Genomic DNA, 15,672 nt, shown 5'->3' with positions numbered 1-15,672 from the left:
GCCCAGCCAATTTTTTTGTATTTTTAGTAGAGACGGGGTTTCACCATGTGGCCCAGGCTGGTCTCGAACTCCCGACCTCAAGTGATCCACCCGCCTTGGCCTCCCAAAGGGCTGGGATTACAGGTGTAAGCCACCGCCTGTAAGGTGGTGAGGCACCTATTTCCAAAGCAAAGGTCACATCCTAAGGTCCTGGTGGCTAGGACTTCACCATATGAATGGGGGACAGGGTAGTTGCAACTCAACATAGGACAGAATGAAAGTGTATTGTAAGTGGTAAGGCCCGGGCCCGGCATTGGCCTGTCGATGTCACCATGGCAACAGCAGTCATGGGAAAGGGCTCAGTGAAGACCCCAGCTTCCACCTGCGTAGCTTCTCCCAGCCCTGAACCTGTCCTGGCCATGAGGAAGTTGAACACTGGACCTTTTACAGTGCTATGGATGGCCCAAGCTCCAGCCTCCACTCACTCATCCATCCCCCCACCCCATTCCACAATCACTAGCCAGGCCCTGGTGGGAAGCACCGTGGGCCCCCAGCAACACTGAGTTTGCTGCCTGGCCCCCTCTGGACCCCTGGTGTGACCCAAAACCACTGTTGCTTAGGAGCCAGTTACTGCAACTTCCCAGGGGCTGCTTGCAGACAAAGGCTTGGTCAAGGCAGCCCAACCGCCCCCACCCCGGGGCCTGCCCTTCTTCAAGCCTGGCCCAGGTGTCCCCTCCCCATGTGGCTTCCAGCTCTCCCTATCGCTGGGCCCTGGTGAACCTGCCCCTCTGCAATGCATACCATTAGATTCCTGTGCCCGAGGTCGGACTCTGCTCCGTGTGCCCAGAGCTGAGCCACAAGCCTGGCACTGAATGTTTCTGAACCGCAGGGCAGTGCGGACCTCACGCCAAGGCCCCAGGGGAGGGCCCAGGGCTGCAGATATCCAGTTGTCAGGTCCTTGATTGGCCTGGGGCTCTGGGCCCACTGAAAACGACAAAAGGAAAATTGCACCTTATTCCTGTCATATAAACTACTATTTTACACCAGGGGCCCACACACTGGGTTACTCATTAATACATTTCCAGGGTTGTGAACAATGGGAGCTTTTATTACCCAGCAAAGAGCTCACTTGACCTGAGCAGCGGCTTAGCAGTGGAAGGACAGCCCCTCCCTTGGGGCTGCCCTAAGCCTCTCTGTCTGAGAGCCCCGAGGGACCTGTAGCCTGGAGGTGACAACTGGCTTTTAATTGACTGTCACCTGGCAAATGGTTATTGCTTTATATGAGATATGAGATCTTTAGCTGGGAGAGAAAAGGAAAGAATTTTTATGAGCAGTTCACCGGTATAAAAAGTGGGGAAGGGGCTGGGGGTGGTGGCTCACACCTGTAATCCCAGCTCTCCACTTGAGCCAGGAGTTCAAGACCAGTCTTGGCAACATGCTGAAACCCTATGTCTATAAAAAATACAAAAATTAGCAGGATGTAGGGGCACACACCTGTAGTCCCAGCTACAACACGCTGAAACCCTATGTCTATAAAAAATACAAAAATTGGGCCAGGTGTGGTGGCTCACACCTGTAATCCCAGCACTTTGGGAGGTCGAGGCGGGTGGATCACGAGGTCAGGAGATTGAGACCATCCTGGCTAACACAGTGAAACCCTGTCTCTACTAAAAATACAAAAAATTAGCCGGGCGCCTGTAGCCCCAGCAACTCGGGAGGCTGAGGCAGGAGAATGATGTGAACCCGGGAGGCGGAGCTTGCAGTGAGCCGAGTTCACACCACTGCACTCCAGCCTGGGCGACAGTGTGAGATTCCATCTCAAAAACAAAACAAAACAAAACAAAAATACAAAAATTAGATGGGTGTAGGGGCACACACCTGTGGTCCCAGCTACAACATGCTGAAACCTCGTCTATAAAAAATCCAGGCCGGGCGCGGTGGCTCACGCCTGTAATCCCAGCACTTTGGGAGGATGAGACGGCAGGATCACGAGGTCAGGAGATCGAGACCATCCTGGCTAACATGGTGAAACCCCGTCTCTACTAAAAATACAAAAAATTAGCCAGGCGCAGTGGCGGGCGCCTGTAGTCCCAGCTACACGGGAGGCTGAGGCAGGAGAATGTCGTGAACCTGGGAGGTGGAGCTTGCAGTGAGCCAAGATTTCGCCACTGCACTCCAGCCTGGGCAACAGAGCAAGACTCCGTCTCAAAAAAAAAAAAATTCCAAAAATTAGCCTGGTATAGGGGCGCACACCTGTAGTTCCAGCTGCCCTGGAGGCTGAGGTTGGAGGATCATCTGAGCCCTGGGAGGTTGAGGCTGCAGTGAGCCAAGATTGTACTACTGAACTGCAACCTGGGCGAAAAAAGTGAGACCCTGTCTACAAGAAAAAAGGAAAAGCTCAGAGAAGGGAACGAACCTTGTTTGAGCCCCAGTGATCAAGGCATTGCTAAGCATTTTCCACCCGGGATCCCCAGAGCCTGGAACAGTGCCTGGCATGCTGGACGTGCTCCGTTTATAGTTTGCAAATGAATGAACCCAGTTAAGCAGGTCTCTTATCCTCATCTGACACTGAGAAACAGAATCCCAGGGGTCCCATCCCTCGCTGAAGCTTACATGGCCGCGTTTGTGTTATCTGCCGCCGCATAACAAAGCAGCCCACTTAGCAGCAGTCATTACCCATGGACTTGCACTTGGGCAGGTCTTGGTGGAGACACTCCACGGGGCCTCGGCTGGGTTCGCTCCACTTCAGACGGGAGGATCCACTCAGGATGGTGCACGTGGCTGGCAGGCAGGTGGGCTCAGGGTTGGGCGGAGGCGTGGCCATGGTTCTGTGGGCCTGGGTCCCCTCCACGTGGGCCCCTCTAGGAGCTGCTGGGTTTCCCCACAGCATGACGCCTGGGTCCACGGCACAGGTGTCCTGGGGAACCAAGAGGAAGCTGCATCACTGTTTGGGATCCAGCCTCTACCGTGGTCAGAAGTGCCCACCCAGATTCAAGGAGTCAACTAGAGAAAACTTTTGCTTTTGAAGAATTAAAGTTAGTTTTATTCAGATTCCTACTGAGCACTGCAATCCGGGAGGGTGTTTCAGAGTTTCCGTCTGACTGCTCCAAAGCAATGTTTCAGGCCACAGCTTATCAATCAACAGGTGGTGGAGGCTCTGCACCTGTGCAGGGGTACCTTCGAGCCAAATCCGATCATCAAAGTTTCGGTGCAAGAGTCCATCTCGTCATAGATTATAGCCACTGATCCTGTCGGATGGTATGTTATGTACAGGAGGAGGCAAGGGCTAGGATCGTTGACCTTTTTAAAAAATGCAGTGATTTGGCCGGGTGTGGTGGCTCACGCCTATAATCCCAGCACTTTGGGAGGCCAAGGTGGGCGGATCACCAGAGGTCAGGAGTTCAAGACCAGCCTGGCCAACATAGTGAAACCCTGTCTCTACTAAAAATACACAAATTAGGCCGGGCGCGGTGGCTCAAGCCTGTAATCCCAGCACTTTGGGAGGCCGAGATGGGCGGATCACGAGGTCAGGAGATCGAGACCATCCTGGCTAACCCGGTGAAACCCCGTCTCTACTAAAAAATACAAAAAACTGGCCGGGCGCGGTGGCTCAAGCCTGTAATCCCAGCACTTTGGGAGGCCGAGACAGGCGGATCACGAGGTCAGGAGATCGAGACCATCCTGGCTAACACGGTGAAACCCCGTCTCTAATAAAAAATACAAAAAAAAAAACTAGCCGGGCGAGGTGGCGGGTGCCTGTAGTCCCAGCTACTCGGGAGGCTGAGGCAGGAGAATGGCGTGAACCCGGGAGGCGGAGCTTGCAGTGAGCCGAGATCTGGCCATTGCACTCCAGCCTGGGTGACACAGCAAGACTCCGTCTCAAAAAAAAAAAAAAAAAAAAAAAAAAAAAAAAAAAAACTAGCCGGGCGAGGTGGCGGGCGCCTGTAGTCCCAGCTACTCGGGAGGCTGAGGCAGGAGAATGGCGTGAACCCGGGAGGCGGAGCTTGCAGTGAGCCGAGATCTGGCCATTGCACTCCAGCCTGGGTGACACAGCAAGACTCCGTCTCAAAAAAAAAAAAAAAAAACAAAAAAAACAAAAACTAGCCAGGCGAGGTGGCGGGCGCCTGTAGTCCCAGCTACTCGGGAGGCTGAGGCAGGAGAATGGCGTGAACCCGGGAGGCGGAGCTTGCAGTGAGCTGAGATCCGGCCACTGCACTCCAGCCTGGGTGACAGAGCAAGACTCCGTCTCAAAAAAAAAAAAAAAAAAAAAAAAAAAAAACCCACAAATTAGCCGGGCGTGGTGGCAGGTGCCTGTAATCCCAGCTACTCAGGAGGCTGAGGCCGGAGAATCGCTTGAACCTGGGAGGCAGAGGTTGCAGTGAACCGAGATGGCGCCACTGCACTCCAGCCTGGGCGACAAAGAGGGAAACTCCGTCTCAAAAAAAAAAAATACAGGGATTCAAGCAAGAGCTGTGGGAACCTGCGCCGTGCCTGCTCAGTCTCCGGGGCATTCTTCCGGGGGCCACCCAGTCACTGAGGAAGGGCGCACACTTCTTTCCGCACAGTTGCAAAGATGCCTTAAACTAAATTTCTGGAAACTGGGTTGCTGAGCCAAGGGACTGTTCCTTTTTGATGTGTGCTGGATCTCCAGTGCACTGCAAAAGCCTTGGGTGAATGCCACAGGCCAAATGAGCAAACACGGCTTCTGGCCTCTGCTACTTTGTGTCACAAAGGAGGAAGACCACAAGCCTTCCTGTGGAAGGAGAAGCGCAGTGTTACATTTACGCAAAGACAGTGTGGTTAGGAGAATCTGTGCGGCCATCTCTGGCAGCTGCCATCTGCCACAGCCGACAGGTGCGGGGCTGAGTTTGGAACCAGGTCTGTCTGATTCCAGCCCCTCCGGGGGAGCCCACCTACCCACCCACCCCACCCACCCTGCCTCTGACGTCAGGGCCAGGCAGGACCTGAGCCAGCCAGAGCGCTGCATTCCTCCTGGTCATAGGGATGGCACAGGGCTGAGTATCTGACCGGCAGGGTTGGATCAATCAGGCCTGATCCAAACAGTCCCAGGCTCCGCCTGGGCAGCCAGGCCACAGTCGGCACACATCTCTGCAGGGCGCAGGAGGTCCGCCGGCCATCAGAAAGCAATAATCCCTTGGCTCAGCCACCTGGTTTCTAGGAATTTATTTTAAGATATCTGTGCAGGCCGGGCGCGGTGGCTCAAGCCTGTAATCCCAGCACTTTGGGAGGCCGAGACGGGCAGATCACGAGGTCAGGAGATCGAGACCATCCTGGCTAACACGGTGAAACCCCGTCTCTACTAAAAATACAAAAAACTAGCCGGGCGAGGTGGCGGGCGCCTGTAGTCCCAGCTACTCAGGAGGCTGAGGCAGGAGAATGGCGCAAACCCGGGAGGCGGAGCTTGCAGTGAGCTGAGATCCGGCCACTGCACTCCAGCCAGGGCTACAGAGCAAGACTCCGTCTCAAAAAAAAAAAAAAAAAAAGATATCTGTGCAACTGTGCCCATCCTTGCAGGTATGGACACATATTTTTAGCAGGATGTTCTGTGACAGCCTAAGATTGGAAACAATGTAAATATGCACACCCAGCCATGCCCCCCAGAGCAAGCAACACGTACAGGCGGCCGTTAGAGAATTGTCAATTCCCCAATGATGAGTTTTGTTTTTGTTTTTTTTTTTTTTTTGAGACGGAGTCTCGCTCTGTCGCCTGGGCTGGAGTGCAGCGGCCGGATCTTAGCTCACTGCAAGCTCTGCCTCCCGGGTTCACGCCATTCTCCTGCCTCAGCCTCCCGAGTAGCTGGGACTACAGGCTCCCACCACCACGCCTGGCTAATTTTTTGTATTTTTAGTAGAGACGGGGTTTCACCCTGTTAACTAGGATGGTCTCCATCTCCTGACCTCATGATCCACCTGCCTCAGCCTCCCAAAGCGCTGGGATTACAGGCGTGAGCCACTGCACCCAGCCATAACGAGTTATTTTTAAAAGAGGGCCAGGCACCGTGGCTCACGTCTGTAATCCCAACACTTTGGGAGGCCGAGGCAGGTGGATCACTTGAGGTCAGGAGCTCGAGACAAGTGTGGCCAACATGGCGAAACCCCGTCTCTACGAAAAATACAAAAATTAGCTGGGCGTGGTTGCATATGCCTGTAATCCCAGCTACCCGGGAGGCTGAGGCAGGATGATCACTTGAACACGGGAGACGGAGGTTGCAGTGAGCCGAGATTGCACCACTATACTCTAGCCTGGAAGACAAGAGACTCCATCTCAAAAGAAAAAGAGGCTGGCCCAGCGTTGGCTCACTTCAGTAATCCCAGCGCTTCTGGAGGCTGCCACAGTAGGATCGCTTGAGCCCAGGAGGAGTTCAAGACCAGCCTCTAGACTCCCTCTCTAAAAGAAACTTACAAAATTCCCAGCACTTTGGAAGGCTGAGGCGGGAGGATCACGAGGTCAAGAGATCAAGACCGTCCTGGCCAACATGGTGAAACCCCATCTCTACTAAAGATACAAAAATTAGCTGGGTGTGGTGGCATGCGCCTGTAATCCCAGCTACTTGGGAGGCTGAGGCAGGAAAATCGCTTGAACCGGGGAGATGGAGGTTGCAGTGAGCCGAGATTGTGCCATGGCACTCCAGCCTGGCGACAGAGTGAGATTCCGTCTCAAAACAACAACAACAACAAAAAACCCAAAACTTAAAAAATTAGGCCAGATGCAGTGGCTTACACCTGTAATCCCAACACTTTGGGAGGTCAGGGCAGGAGGATTGCTTGAACCCAGGAATTTGAGACCAGCCTGAGTACCACAGTGGGATCCCCATCTCTACCAAAATAAATGAATAAATAAATAAATAAAGTTAGCTGGGCTTGGTGGTGTGTGCCTGTAGTCCCAGCTATTTGGGAGGCTAAGGTGGGAGGATGGCTTGAGCCCAGGAGGTGGAGGTTGCAGTGAGCCTGTACTCAGCACTGTATAGCAGCCTGGGCAACAGAGCGAGACCCTGTCTCAAAAACAAAACACAAAAAAACAAAAATGTTCCCTGAATTAATTAAGTAAGCTTTGCTAGGCAGGTAGGACCCCCAGCCTGCCCAGTAGTGGCCCTGGTATAAGGCACTCCCTCCCCACTGCAGCCACCCAGCCCTGGCACCGAGGCTGTACAGCGGGATAGAGGCAGTGAGCTCCCCACCACAGGAGGCGTGCAACTGTGGCTGGGGCTTTCCCTCCCAGCCAATCAAAGGGGCCAACTCTGGGAGGGGTGAGGGGTGAGGGCCTCAGGCTGCCAGCCAATCAAGGGGGACCAAACCCAGGAGGGGTGAGGGCCTCAGTCTCTGCGGTTTGTACAGGGCATGGGCAACGCCCCAGAGACAGGCCGTGGGGAGGGTCCCGCCCCACTGGCGCCGGCTCCAGCTGCCTCATGTCAGGGCAGGCTGTGCAAAGCAGGCCCCACCGCTTCTGCTGCCAGCAGCCCTCCCGCCCCTCACAGCGGTTTAGGAGACAGATGGACAGGGCTCGTAAACCCCACCACCTACCACCCGGCAGCCCTTCCACGTTGCTGTCCTAGCTCAGACAGTTGCATCCCCTGCCTGGGCAGCAGACCTCAAAAAGGAGCAGGCTGCTACCTGGGGTGAACACCCTCAGGAAATGTGTCGGGAGATGCGGGTGGCGGCTTGTGAGGGCTGTGGGATTTGAGGCCCCTCACGGGCCGTCCTGAGGTCTCACTCCTGTCCCTTGCCCAGTGGGGAACTGATCAGAGAAGAGCTGGGTGCACACGGATGGGGTTTGGGAGAGGCCTGCAAACCCCGAGCTCCGCAGGGTCCCACTCAGAACCTGTGAAAGGCAGGGAGCTCCCCTCCAAGCCAGGGCCTCGGCCCCAAAGCCCTGTGAATTCCAGTTCTGAGGGGTGGCCAACGCCGAGGGGCCTGGACTGGTGGGTTCAGCAGAACAGTCCACGGGCCGCATCCTTCTCTATGGACAGGGGACATGGATGCCTGACCCCAGAGGGCCCCCGTCCTGCCCTCCCCTATCCGGACCCACCAGGGCCTCAGCCCCACATTCCACACAGGCCTGCAGCTTTAAGCCGCCTGCTGGTGGCTGCCCTGCAAACTGCTCGTTCCACATTCTAGGGGTGGTGGGGTGGGTGGGGTGCGGGCACGCCCTCCCGGGGAGGCCTATAAGGGCGCGGGGGGGACGGGGCCCAGGAGGGGAGCGGGACCTCACCAGCCACGTCGTCATGGCCCTGCTGCTCTTGCTGCTCCTGGGCCTGCTGGGGCTCTGGGGGCTGCTCCGTGCCTATGCCCGAGACACCTCCCCAGCCCACCGGTGGCCCCCAGGGCCTCGCCCGCTGCCACTCATCGGGAACCTGCACTTGCTGCGTCTGTCGCAACAGGACCGGTCCCTGATGGAGGTAGGTCAGGGGGCCTGGGCAGCTCTCGCGGCCCGGACAGCTGCTGTGTCCTGGCCCCACTCCTGGGGAAGCCGGGCCCCGTTTCCACTGCCTGTTCCCTCATGGTGCCAGGCCCAGCAGGGGACGCAGGAGGCCGGAGGGCCCACCCTGCCTTTGGGAAGGGAAAGCCGCCCCTTCCCACAGGGAAGCAGACAAGTGAGTAAGAAGCAGCCCTGGAAGTGCCACCCAGGGTCCAGCACGGGGGCAGGAGTCTGGAGGGCTCCCTGGAGGAGGCTGTGTCTGCTGAGAGCCTGCAGGAGACCGGGCTGAGGGACAACAGAGGGGAGGAGGGCCTGGGCGTGTGTTGGCTGCCCGCTCAGCCCCTCTTGGCCCTCAGGTGTTCAACAGTAAACACTTCTCACTTTTTTTTTTTTTTTTTTTTTTTGTGACGGAGTCTTGCTCTGTCGCCCAACCCAGGCTGGAGTGCAGTGGCACAATCTCGGCTCACTGCAAGTTCCACCTCCCGGGTTCACGCCATTCTCCTGCTTCAGCCTCCAGAGTAGCTGGGACTACAGGTGCCCACCACCACGCCCGGCTAAATTTTTATGTTTTTAGTAGAGACGGGGTTTCACCATGGTCTCGATCTCCTGACCTCATGATCCGCCCGTCTCGGCCTCCCAAAGTGCTGGGATTACAGGCGTGAGCCCCCGCACCCGGCCCCACTTCCCACTTTTGAGCCTCTGTTTCCTCATCTGTGAAATGGGAAGAGGACCCGTGCCTCCTGGGCAGGGATGCTGAAGACAGAGGGTACACGTACACGGCACGGGGCAGCCTGACCGGCCCTGGCCCTGTCGCTCAGTCCTCACTCAGGCAGGCAGGGTCAGCGGGACAGGACTGACCAGTCAGGCAGTTGGCTGCCCCCAACTGTGGGCTGGGGTGCTGCTGGCCGGGCTGCAGCTGAGGATGGTCAGGGGCCGGGCCTGTCAGGCCCTCACTCTGTGTAGACTCTGGCATTTCAGAAAGTGCCACCCTAGCAGATAGCCAGCCCCCATCCCTGCTGCCTGGACTCAGGGCTCAAAAGAGCTCCCTGGGAATTTGGGCTAAAAAGAAAAGCCCGGCTGTTGTAGCCATGCCAAGCACCAGATGGTGAGGGGGCTCTGTGGGCTCCAGGCTGGATGCTGCCTGCTCCACCCTGTACAGCCGGCCGTATGGCATCTAGGCGCCTCCCTCCACCTGCCCCCATTTCCCCTCTGTCCCCACCCCTGCCCAGCACAGGCCCGGCCTGAGGGGGCCTCAGGGGGGCCTTGTGGGTGAGGGCTGCCTGGGTGACGCCTGCCATCCCTGCCAGCTCTCGGAACGCTATGGGCCGGTGTTCACTGTGCACCTGGGGTGCCAGAAGACGGTGGTGCTGACAGGGTTCGAGGTGGTCAAAGAGGCGCTGGCAGGCCCTGGGCAGGAGCTGGCCGACCGGCCTCCCATCGCCATCTTCCAGCTCATCCAGCGAGGTGGAGGTAGGTATGTGGCCTGCGCAGTGGGGGACTGCAGGGTGTGGCGGCACCTGGATCCCAGGAGGGGTGGGGGCTCCAGCAGCAGGAGAGGCTCCCAGGGTGGCCTGGGGAAGAGCAGGCAGGAGCTGGGCCTCCGGGCTGGTGCTGGGGGGGACCAGGTGTCCACACAGCAGGTCAGGTGCTCAGGACCAGCAAGCAGGGGTCTTTTCATCCCAAGTCAAGAGGGGCCGGGGCCAGTCCAGGGGGACGGGAGTGGGATTGGGGGTGAGGGCCCAGCCAGTCTTACTACCCCTAGGTCAGCCTGCCCACTTGCCTGGTGGGGCTGGCTGGGGTGAGAACCTGGGCTCACTGGGCGCTGCATCTGCCCACAGGCATCTTCTTCTCATCTGGGGCGCGCTGGAGAGCTGCCCGCCAGTTCACGGTGCGTGCCCTGCACAGCCTGGGCGTGGGCCGGGAGCCGGTGGCTGACAAGATTCTGCAGGAACTGAAATGCCTTTCAGGGCAGCTGGATGGCTATAGAGGTGAGCAGGGGGCTGGGGACGCCCCTCCCCAGGCCTCGACGTGCCTGAGGCCTGTCTCCCTTGCAGGCCAGCCCTTCCCACTGGCCCTACTGGGCTGGGCTCCCTCCAACATCACCTTCACGCTCCTCTTCGGCCGCCGGTTCGACTACCGGGACCCGGTGTTTGTGTCCCTGCTGGGTCTCATCGATGAGGTCATGGTCCTCTTGGGGTCCCCTGGCCTGCAGGTGAGGGGCTGCCTCCCGTCCTCGGGGTGGGGTGGAGCCTGGGGTGCTGGGCGTGCAGGGGAAAGACAGGGGCCCCAGCACTGTCCCCTCTCAGCTCTTGGCCCTCCCACCTTGCAAAACGAATCAGACTCAAGGGCCTGAATCCAGACCTATCTGATGTTAGCTGGTCGTGTGGCCTCAAACCAGCCACTGTGCTCTCCAGGAAATGGGGGATCTTGATCTCCCCCGACGCCCTCATCAGTGACAGATGCACCTGCTCAAGGGCGGGGGCGGGAGGCAGGCATGGCTTCCCCAGGATTGCGGGGGGCTCCATGCCCCCCCAGCCCTGACAATCCAGGCACCTTCCAGCTGACACCCTTCACAGTGCCCCAAAACCACAAAAGTTGATCCCTCTGATGTTTGGAACGCATGTGCATTTCATTTTGCTTCAAAATGTAAAGTTTCCCTCTTTTGGGTCCTCACCGTATTCGATGTGTGTTTACCGAAGCCCGCATCTCAGGTGTGATACCCACGTCACGGCTGGACCCAGAGGCCACGGGTCCTGGACCTCCTGGCTTCCCAGCGGCAGGGCTGTGACGGGAGTGAGGGCAGCGGCGGGTTCACAAGCGAGAGCAGGGGGCACAGCTTCCACCCGTCCTAGCCAGGGTGAGATCACCCTGCCTACTGGTGCAGCCAGGAGGGCCCGGAGCCACCTGGAAGATGGAGGTTGCATGGCACTGCGTGGTCCGGGGCAGCGCCAGGGCAGCGGAGCGTTCCCTGGCTTTCCCTGCTGGTGCCAGCTCCTTGCCACGGAGGTGCCGTGTGGACCTCGCTACTGGTGATCACGGACACCCCAGGAAGGCGAGTGGCATGAGGTGTGGCGGGACGGCCATGGGCAGTCATGGAGCACCCGCCGGTGCCAGGCTCACCCCTCAGATACAGCCTCGTGTCCGCGGCGGCCCCAACTCTCCGAGGTCTGAGGTCTGCTCTGCCTCCCATTCCATGACTCACAGGAGGTTCAAGGTTATTTCCACGGTGGCAGTCGCCTCCCTCCTCCCTCTCCAGGATGGAAGGAGGTCCTGCTGTGCAAACCTGCCTGGCTGTCCCCTTCCAGGGCACGGACGGGGGTTTCCTGGGAGTCCCTGGTCCTCCCTTGAGGGCGAAGGGTCCCTGTTCTGTGGCCGCCTCCAGCACATCCGCCCAGAGCCCCTGGGTGTGAACACAGCCGCTGGGGACGATCACTGCCTGCCAGGGTGCAGTCCTGGGGCTGCGTCCTCATCTCTGCTCCTCCTGCCTCCTACCCAGCTATTCAACGTCTACCCCTGGCTTGGGGCCCTGCTCCAACTGCACCGGCCTGTCCTGCGAAAGATCGAGGAGGTCCGCGCCATTCTGAGGACCCTCCTGGAGGCGCGGCGGCCCCACATGCGCCCGGGGGACCCTGTGTGCAGCTATGTGGATGCCCTGATCCAGCAGGGACAGGTGTGCCAGGACCCAGGTCCTCCTCGAAGGCCTGTAGGAGTCCTGAGGGCCACCCCAGGGGAGCAGGGCTGGGAAGGGGTCCATACCAGTCCTGCACCAAGCTCCCCACCTCCTGGCTGGCGGCCTCTCAGAGCCTCAGTCTCCTCGTCTGTGAAATGGGGCATCCATAGTGCCTGCCTGGGGGATGGCTGAGCCCAGATCACTGGGGCATCCATAGTGGAGCCCAGGGCTGGGCTGGGTCTGTGGGGTGGGGGACAGACCCCAGATCATCCCACGGAGCCCTGCCCCAACCTCTGCAGGGGGATGACTCCGAGGGCCTGTTTGCTGAGGACAACGCAGTGGCCTGCACCCTGGACATGGTCATGGCCGGGACGGAGACGACCTCAGCCACACTGCAGTGGGCTGCGCTTCTGATGGGCCGGCACCCGGACGTGCAGGGTGAGATCCCGGTGCCGGGCGAGACGACACCTGCCCCCGGGGGACCCCCAGGGCGGAGGGATGGCACTCCCACTGACGCAGCCCACCCCTCGCCCCAGGCCGGGTGCAGGAGGAGCTGGACCGCGTGCTGGGCCGTGGGCGGCCTCCCCAGCCGGAGGACCAGCAGGTGCTGCCCTACACCAGCGCCGTGCTCCACGAAGTGCAGCGGTTCATCACACTCCTGCCGCACGTGCCCCGCTGCACCGCCACCGACATGCAGCTGGGCGGCTTCCTGCTCCCCAAGGTGGGGCCGGGCCTCCCTCGCCCCTTCCATCTCCTTTGGGGTAGGCCTCCGCGGGGGTGCAAGGGCACTGGGACGGCTGAGCCTCCAGTGGGTGCCTGATGGCCCAGGGCTCCCCAACTGGAGGCAATAAGGGGCGTCCAGCCAGGAGCAGGAGGGAGGCAGCCCTCACCCCACAGCCCAGCACTTGGGGCTCTGGCCAGCAGACCTGGTGCCTCCCTGCATATCCTGGGGTCCCCTCCATGTGCCCTGTGGGCATCCCTGTCCATGTGTCCTGGAGGGTCCCCTCCATGTGTCCTGTGGGCATCCCTGTCCATGTGTCCTGGGGGGTCCCCTCCGTGTGTCCTGGGGTGTCCCTCTCTGTGCATCCTGGGTGTCCTCTCTATCCTTGGGGCCCCTGGCTGTGTGCCCCGGGGTCACGTGGCCTCCCTGGGTTCGGGTGCCTCACCTGCAAAGTGGGCTAACACCAGATGTGGTGGGTGTGGCAGGAGCTACATCCTGGAATGAAACTTTCCGATCTGGGCCCCATCCCACCTTCCCCGGGGCCCCTCTCTCTGTGCCCTGGCTGCCCACGCAGGGCACGCCCGTGATTCCTCTGCTGACCTCGGTGCTGCTGGATGAGACACAGTGGCAGACCCCAGACCAGTTCAACCCGGGCCATTTCCTGGACGCGGACGGGCACTTCGTGAAGCAGGAGGCCTTCCTGCCTTTCTCTGCAGGTCGGCAGCCCTTGTGGCTGGGGTGGGGCAGCACCACCAGGGCTGCAGGGGTGGGATGTCCCCAGCTCCGCCTGCCGCCTCCACTCCCACCTCCTGATCTCAGGTTCTGAAGGCGGCTGTGGCTGCTCCTCCGCTTCCCTGGGGAGGTCCCCACCCCTCCCCTCTAGGAGCAGACCTGGCACAGCCCACTCTGTGCCTCGACTTCCCCTGCAGGCCGCCGTGTCTGTGTCGGGGAGCGCCTGGCCAGGACCGAGCTTTTCCTGCTGTTTGCTGGCCTCCTGCAGAAGTACTACCTGCTGCCCCCACCTGGTGTTGGCCCGGCCTCCCTGGACACCACGCCTGCCCAGGCTTTCACCATGCGGCCGCGGGCCCAGGCCCTGTGCGCGGTGCCCAGGCCCTAAGGGCTCCCCCAGTCCCTGGGTCCTCCTGCCCACTCCCCTCCCAGCCCCCAGCTTGGACTGCTCTGGGAGAGCCCTGAGAAATCCCACCCCCACCCCCACAGGGTCAGCAGCTGCTTCCGGTTACACCCAGGTCTCCCCCTGCCTGACCCTGTGGGACCCCCACCCCTCTGGTGCCATCTGCAGCTCAGTCCCTGCCAGCCCCCAGGAGCGCCTCCAGGGCCCTGCCCACTCTTCCACCCCTGAAGCTGCACTCCCACCCACCGAGCTCCCCCGAGGGCCCACCCAGCTGGGGCTGCCGAGAGACGGCAGGTGGCTGCATCCAGCCAGAGACAGGCGCAGACAGGTGTCCTCAGCTTGTGAGCCCTGCACCCACCAGGCCCTGGGACTCCTGCAGACCCCACTCTGTTCCTGCTCCTGGAACAGTTCCTGTGGCTGTACCTGGAGGCAGTCGGCCTGCAGTGCCAGACTGTGAGCCAAGCCACCGGGGCTGCCCTTGGTCCTCCGTGCACGTGACAGGTGCAGGGAGGCGAGGCCCACATTCTCCTTTGGAGACAGGAACCGGAGCCGGAGGCTCCCAAGTCTGCCCCATTTTCTGGGGACCTGAGCAGACCTATTCCACTCCGGGCTGTTTTCCGCTCTGTGAAGTGGGTGATGGTGACTGCGGGACCCGTGGCGTGTGTGCTGGTGGTGGCATGGCCGGCGCGTGCTGGGACACCTGGTGTCTGAGATGGCCCTGGCCCCCGTCCCAGCGCAGAGCATGCATGTGAGCAGCAGGTGGCCCCTCATAAGAAAAGAGGATAAGCCGTGGCACGTTCCCACCTGCACCCCGTGGAGCAGCGCCCCAAGGCCAGGACCCGGCAGCCGGGACACACGGGTGGGCACACGGCAGGCCTCACACTCCCGGGTGGGGCTGCAGGGTCCCTAAGTCACGGGCGGGGCTGCTGCTGCGGAGGCTGCTGGACCTGCTGGACCCGCTGCAAGGACCAGAAGGGGTGGAGGGAGGGGGGCTCGGCTGCGTCCGCTCACGTATTTCTAGAGAAGAGCAGGGACCAAGTGCTGGCTTCACTATTATCCTCTCAGACATTTGAAATATGACACTGAAAACTTGAAGGGCAGAGAGAACGGGGTCCCGGCGCCAGGTGGGGCCACGCGACACCCCGTCCAGTGTGACTGGTGAGCCCCTCTGGAGCTCTGGAGGGTGCGGAACATTCCAGGGCAGGGCTGTGGAGAGTCCCTCTCAGCTGTCGTCAGGGCCTCCTGGGTGGGGTGGAGGACTCAGGCCCCGCCCTCCCGGTCCCGCAGGGGACCCTCATGCCCCTGCCTTACATTGGCCTGGGGTATTCATCTCCACGGGCCCAGGGGAGCCCCCGGCCCACGTGGGGAGGAAACGTTGACCCTTTCCCGCCCCGCTTCATGGAGGCCCAGCCGACGTGAGGGATGCCAAGTGCAGGGGTATGAGTGATGGCTGAGCTTCCCCTCAAAGCACTAAGACAAATGTAACCCCAACCCTGACTCCATCCCTGACCCCGCCTGCCCGACTCAAGACCTCTCACCCCATCTCACCCGGGAAGAAACAACTCAGCGAGATCACAGGCCTCCTCCACGGGGTGCAGCCAGGGCCCCCCAAGCTAGGCGGTCCAAACGCCTCATTCTCAAGTGTAAACAAGCCTAGCTTAGTGAAAACAGCGTGAGCAGGTGTCAAATCTCCTTCAACTCGTGCCCAGGGGCATGGGCAGGGGTGTGGGGCGG

The 15,672-nt window shown here is 60.0% G+C and overlaps 1 protein-coding gene across 1 annotated transcript; it reads left to right on the top strand.

Annotated features, from left to right (window-relative positions):
* Positions 1-8,221: 8,221 nt before the first annotated feature.
* CYP2W1 (cytochrome P450 family 2 subfamily W member 1) lies at positions 8,222-15,438 on the top strand. The gene is made up of 9 exons (XM_011744315.2): positions 8,222-8,395; positions 9,723-9,885; positions 10,254-10,403; positions 10,470-10,627; positions 11,912-12,085; positions 12,385-12,523; positions 12,622-12,806; positions 13,381-13,522; positions 13,736-15,438. Exons 1-9 carry the CDS (start codon positions 8,222-8,224, stop codon positions 13,921-13,923), a joined length of 1,473 nt encoding a protein of 490 aa, XP_011742617.2. The 3' UTR covers positions 13,924-15,438.
* The last annotated feature ends 234 nt before the right edge of the window (positions 15,439-15,672 follow it).

This window comes from Macaca nemestrina, chromosome 4 (assembly GCF_043159975.1).
Source record: "Macaca nemestrina isolate mMacNem1 chromosome 4, mMacNem.hap1, whole genome shotgun sequence".
Classification (NCBI taxonomy): Eukaryota; Metazoa; Chordata; class Mammalia; order Primates; family Cercopithecidae; genus Macaca; species Macaca nemestrina.
This window is presented reverse-complemented; position numbering and strand designations above follow the sequence as displayed.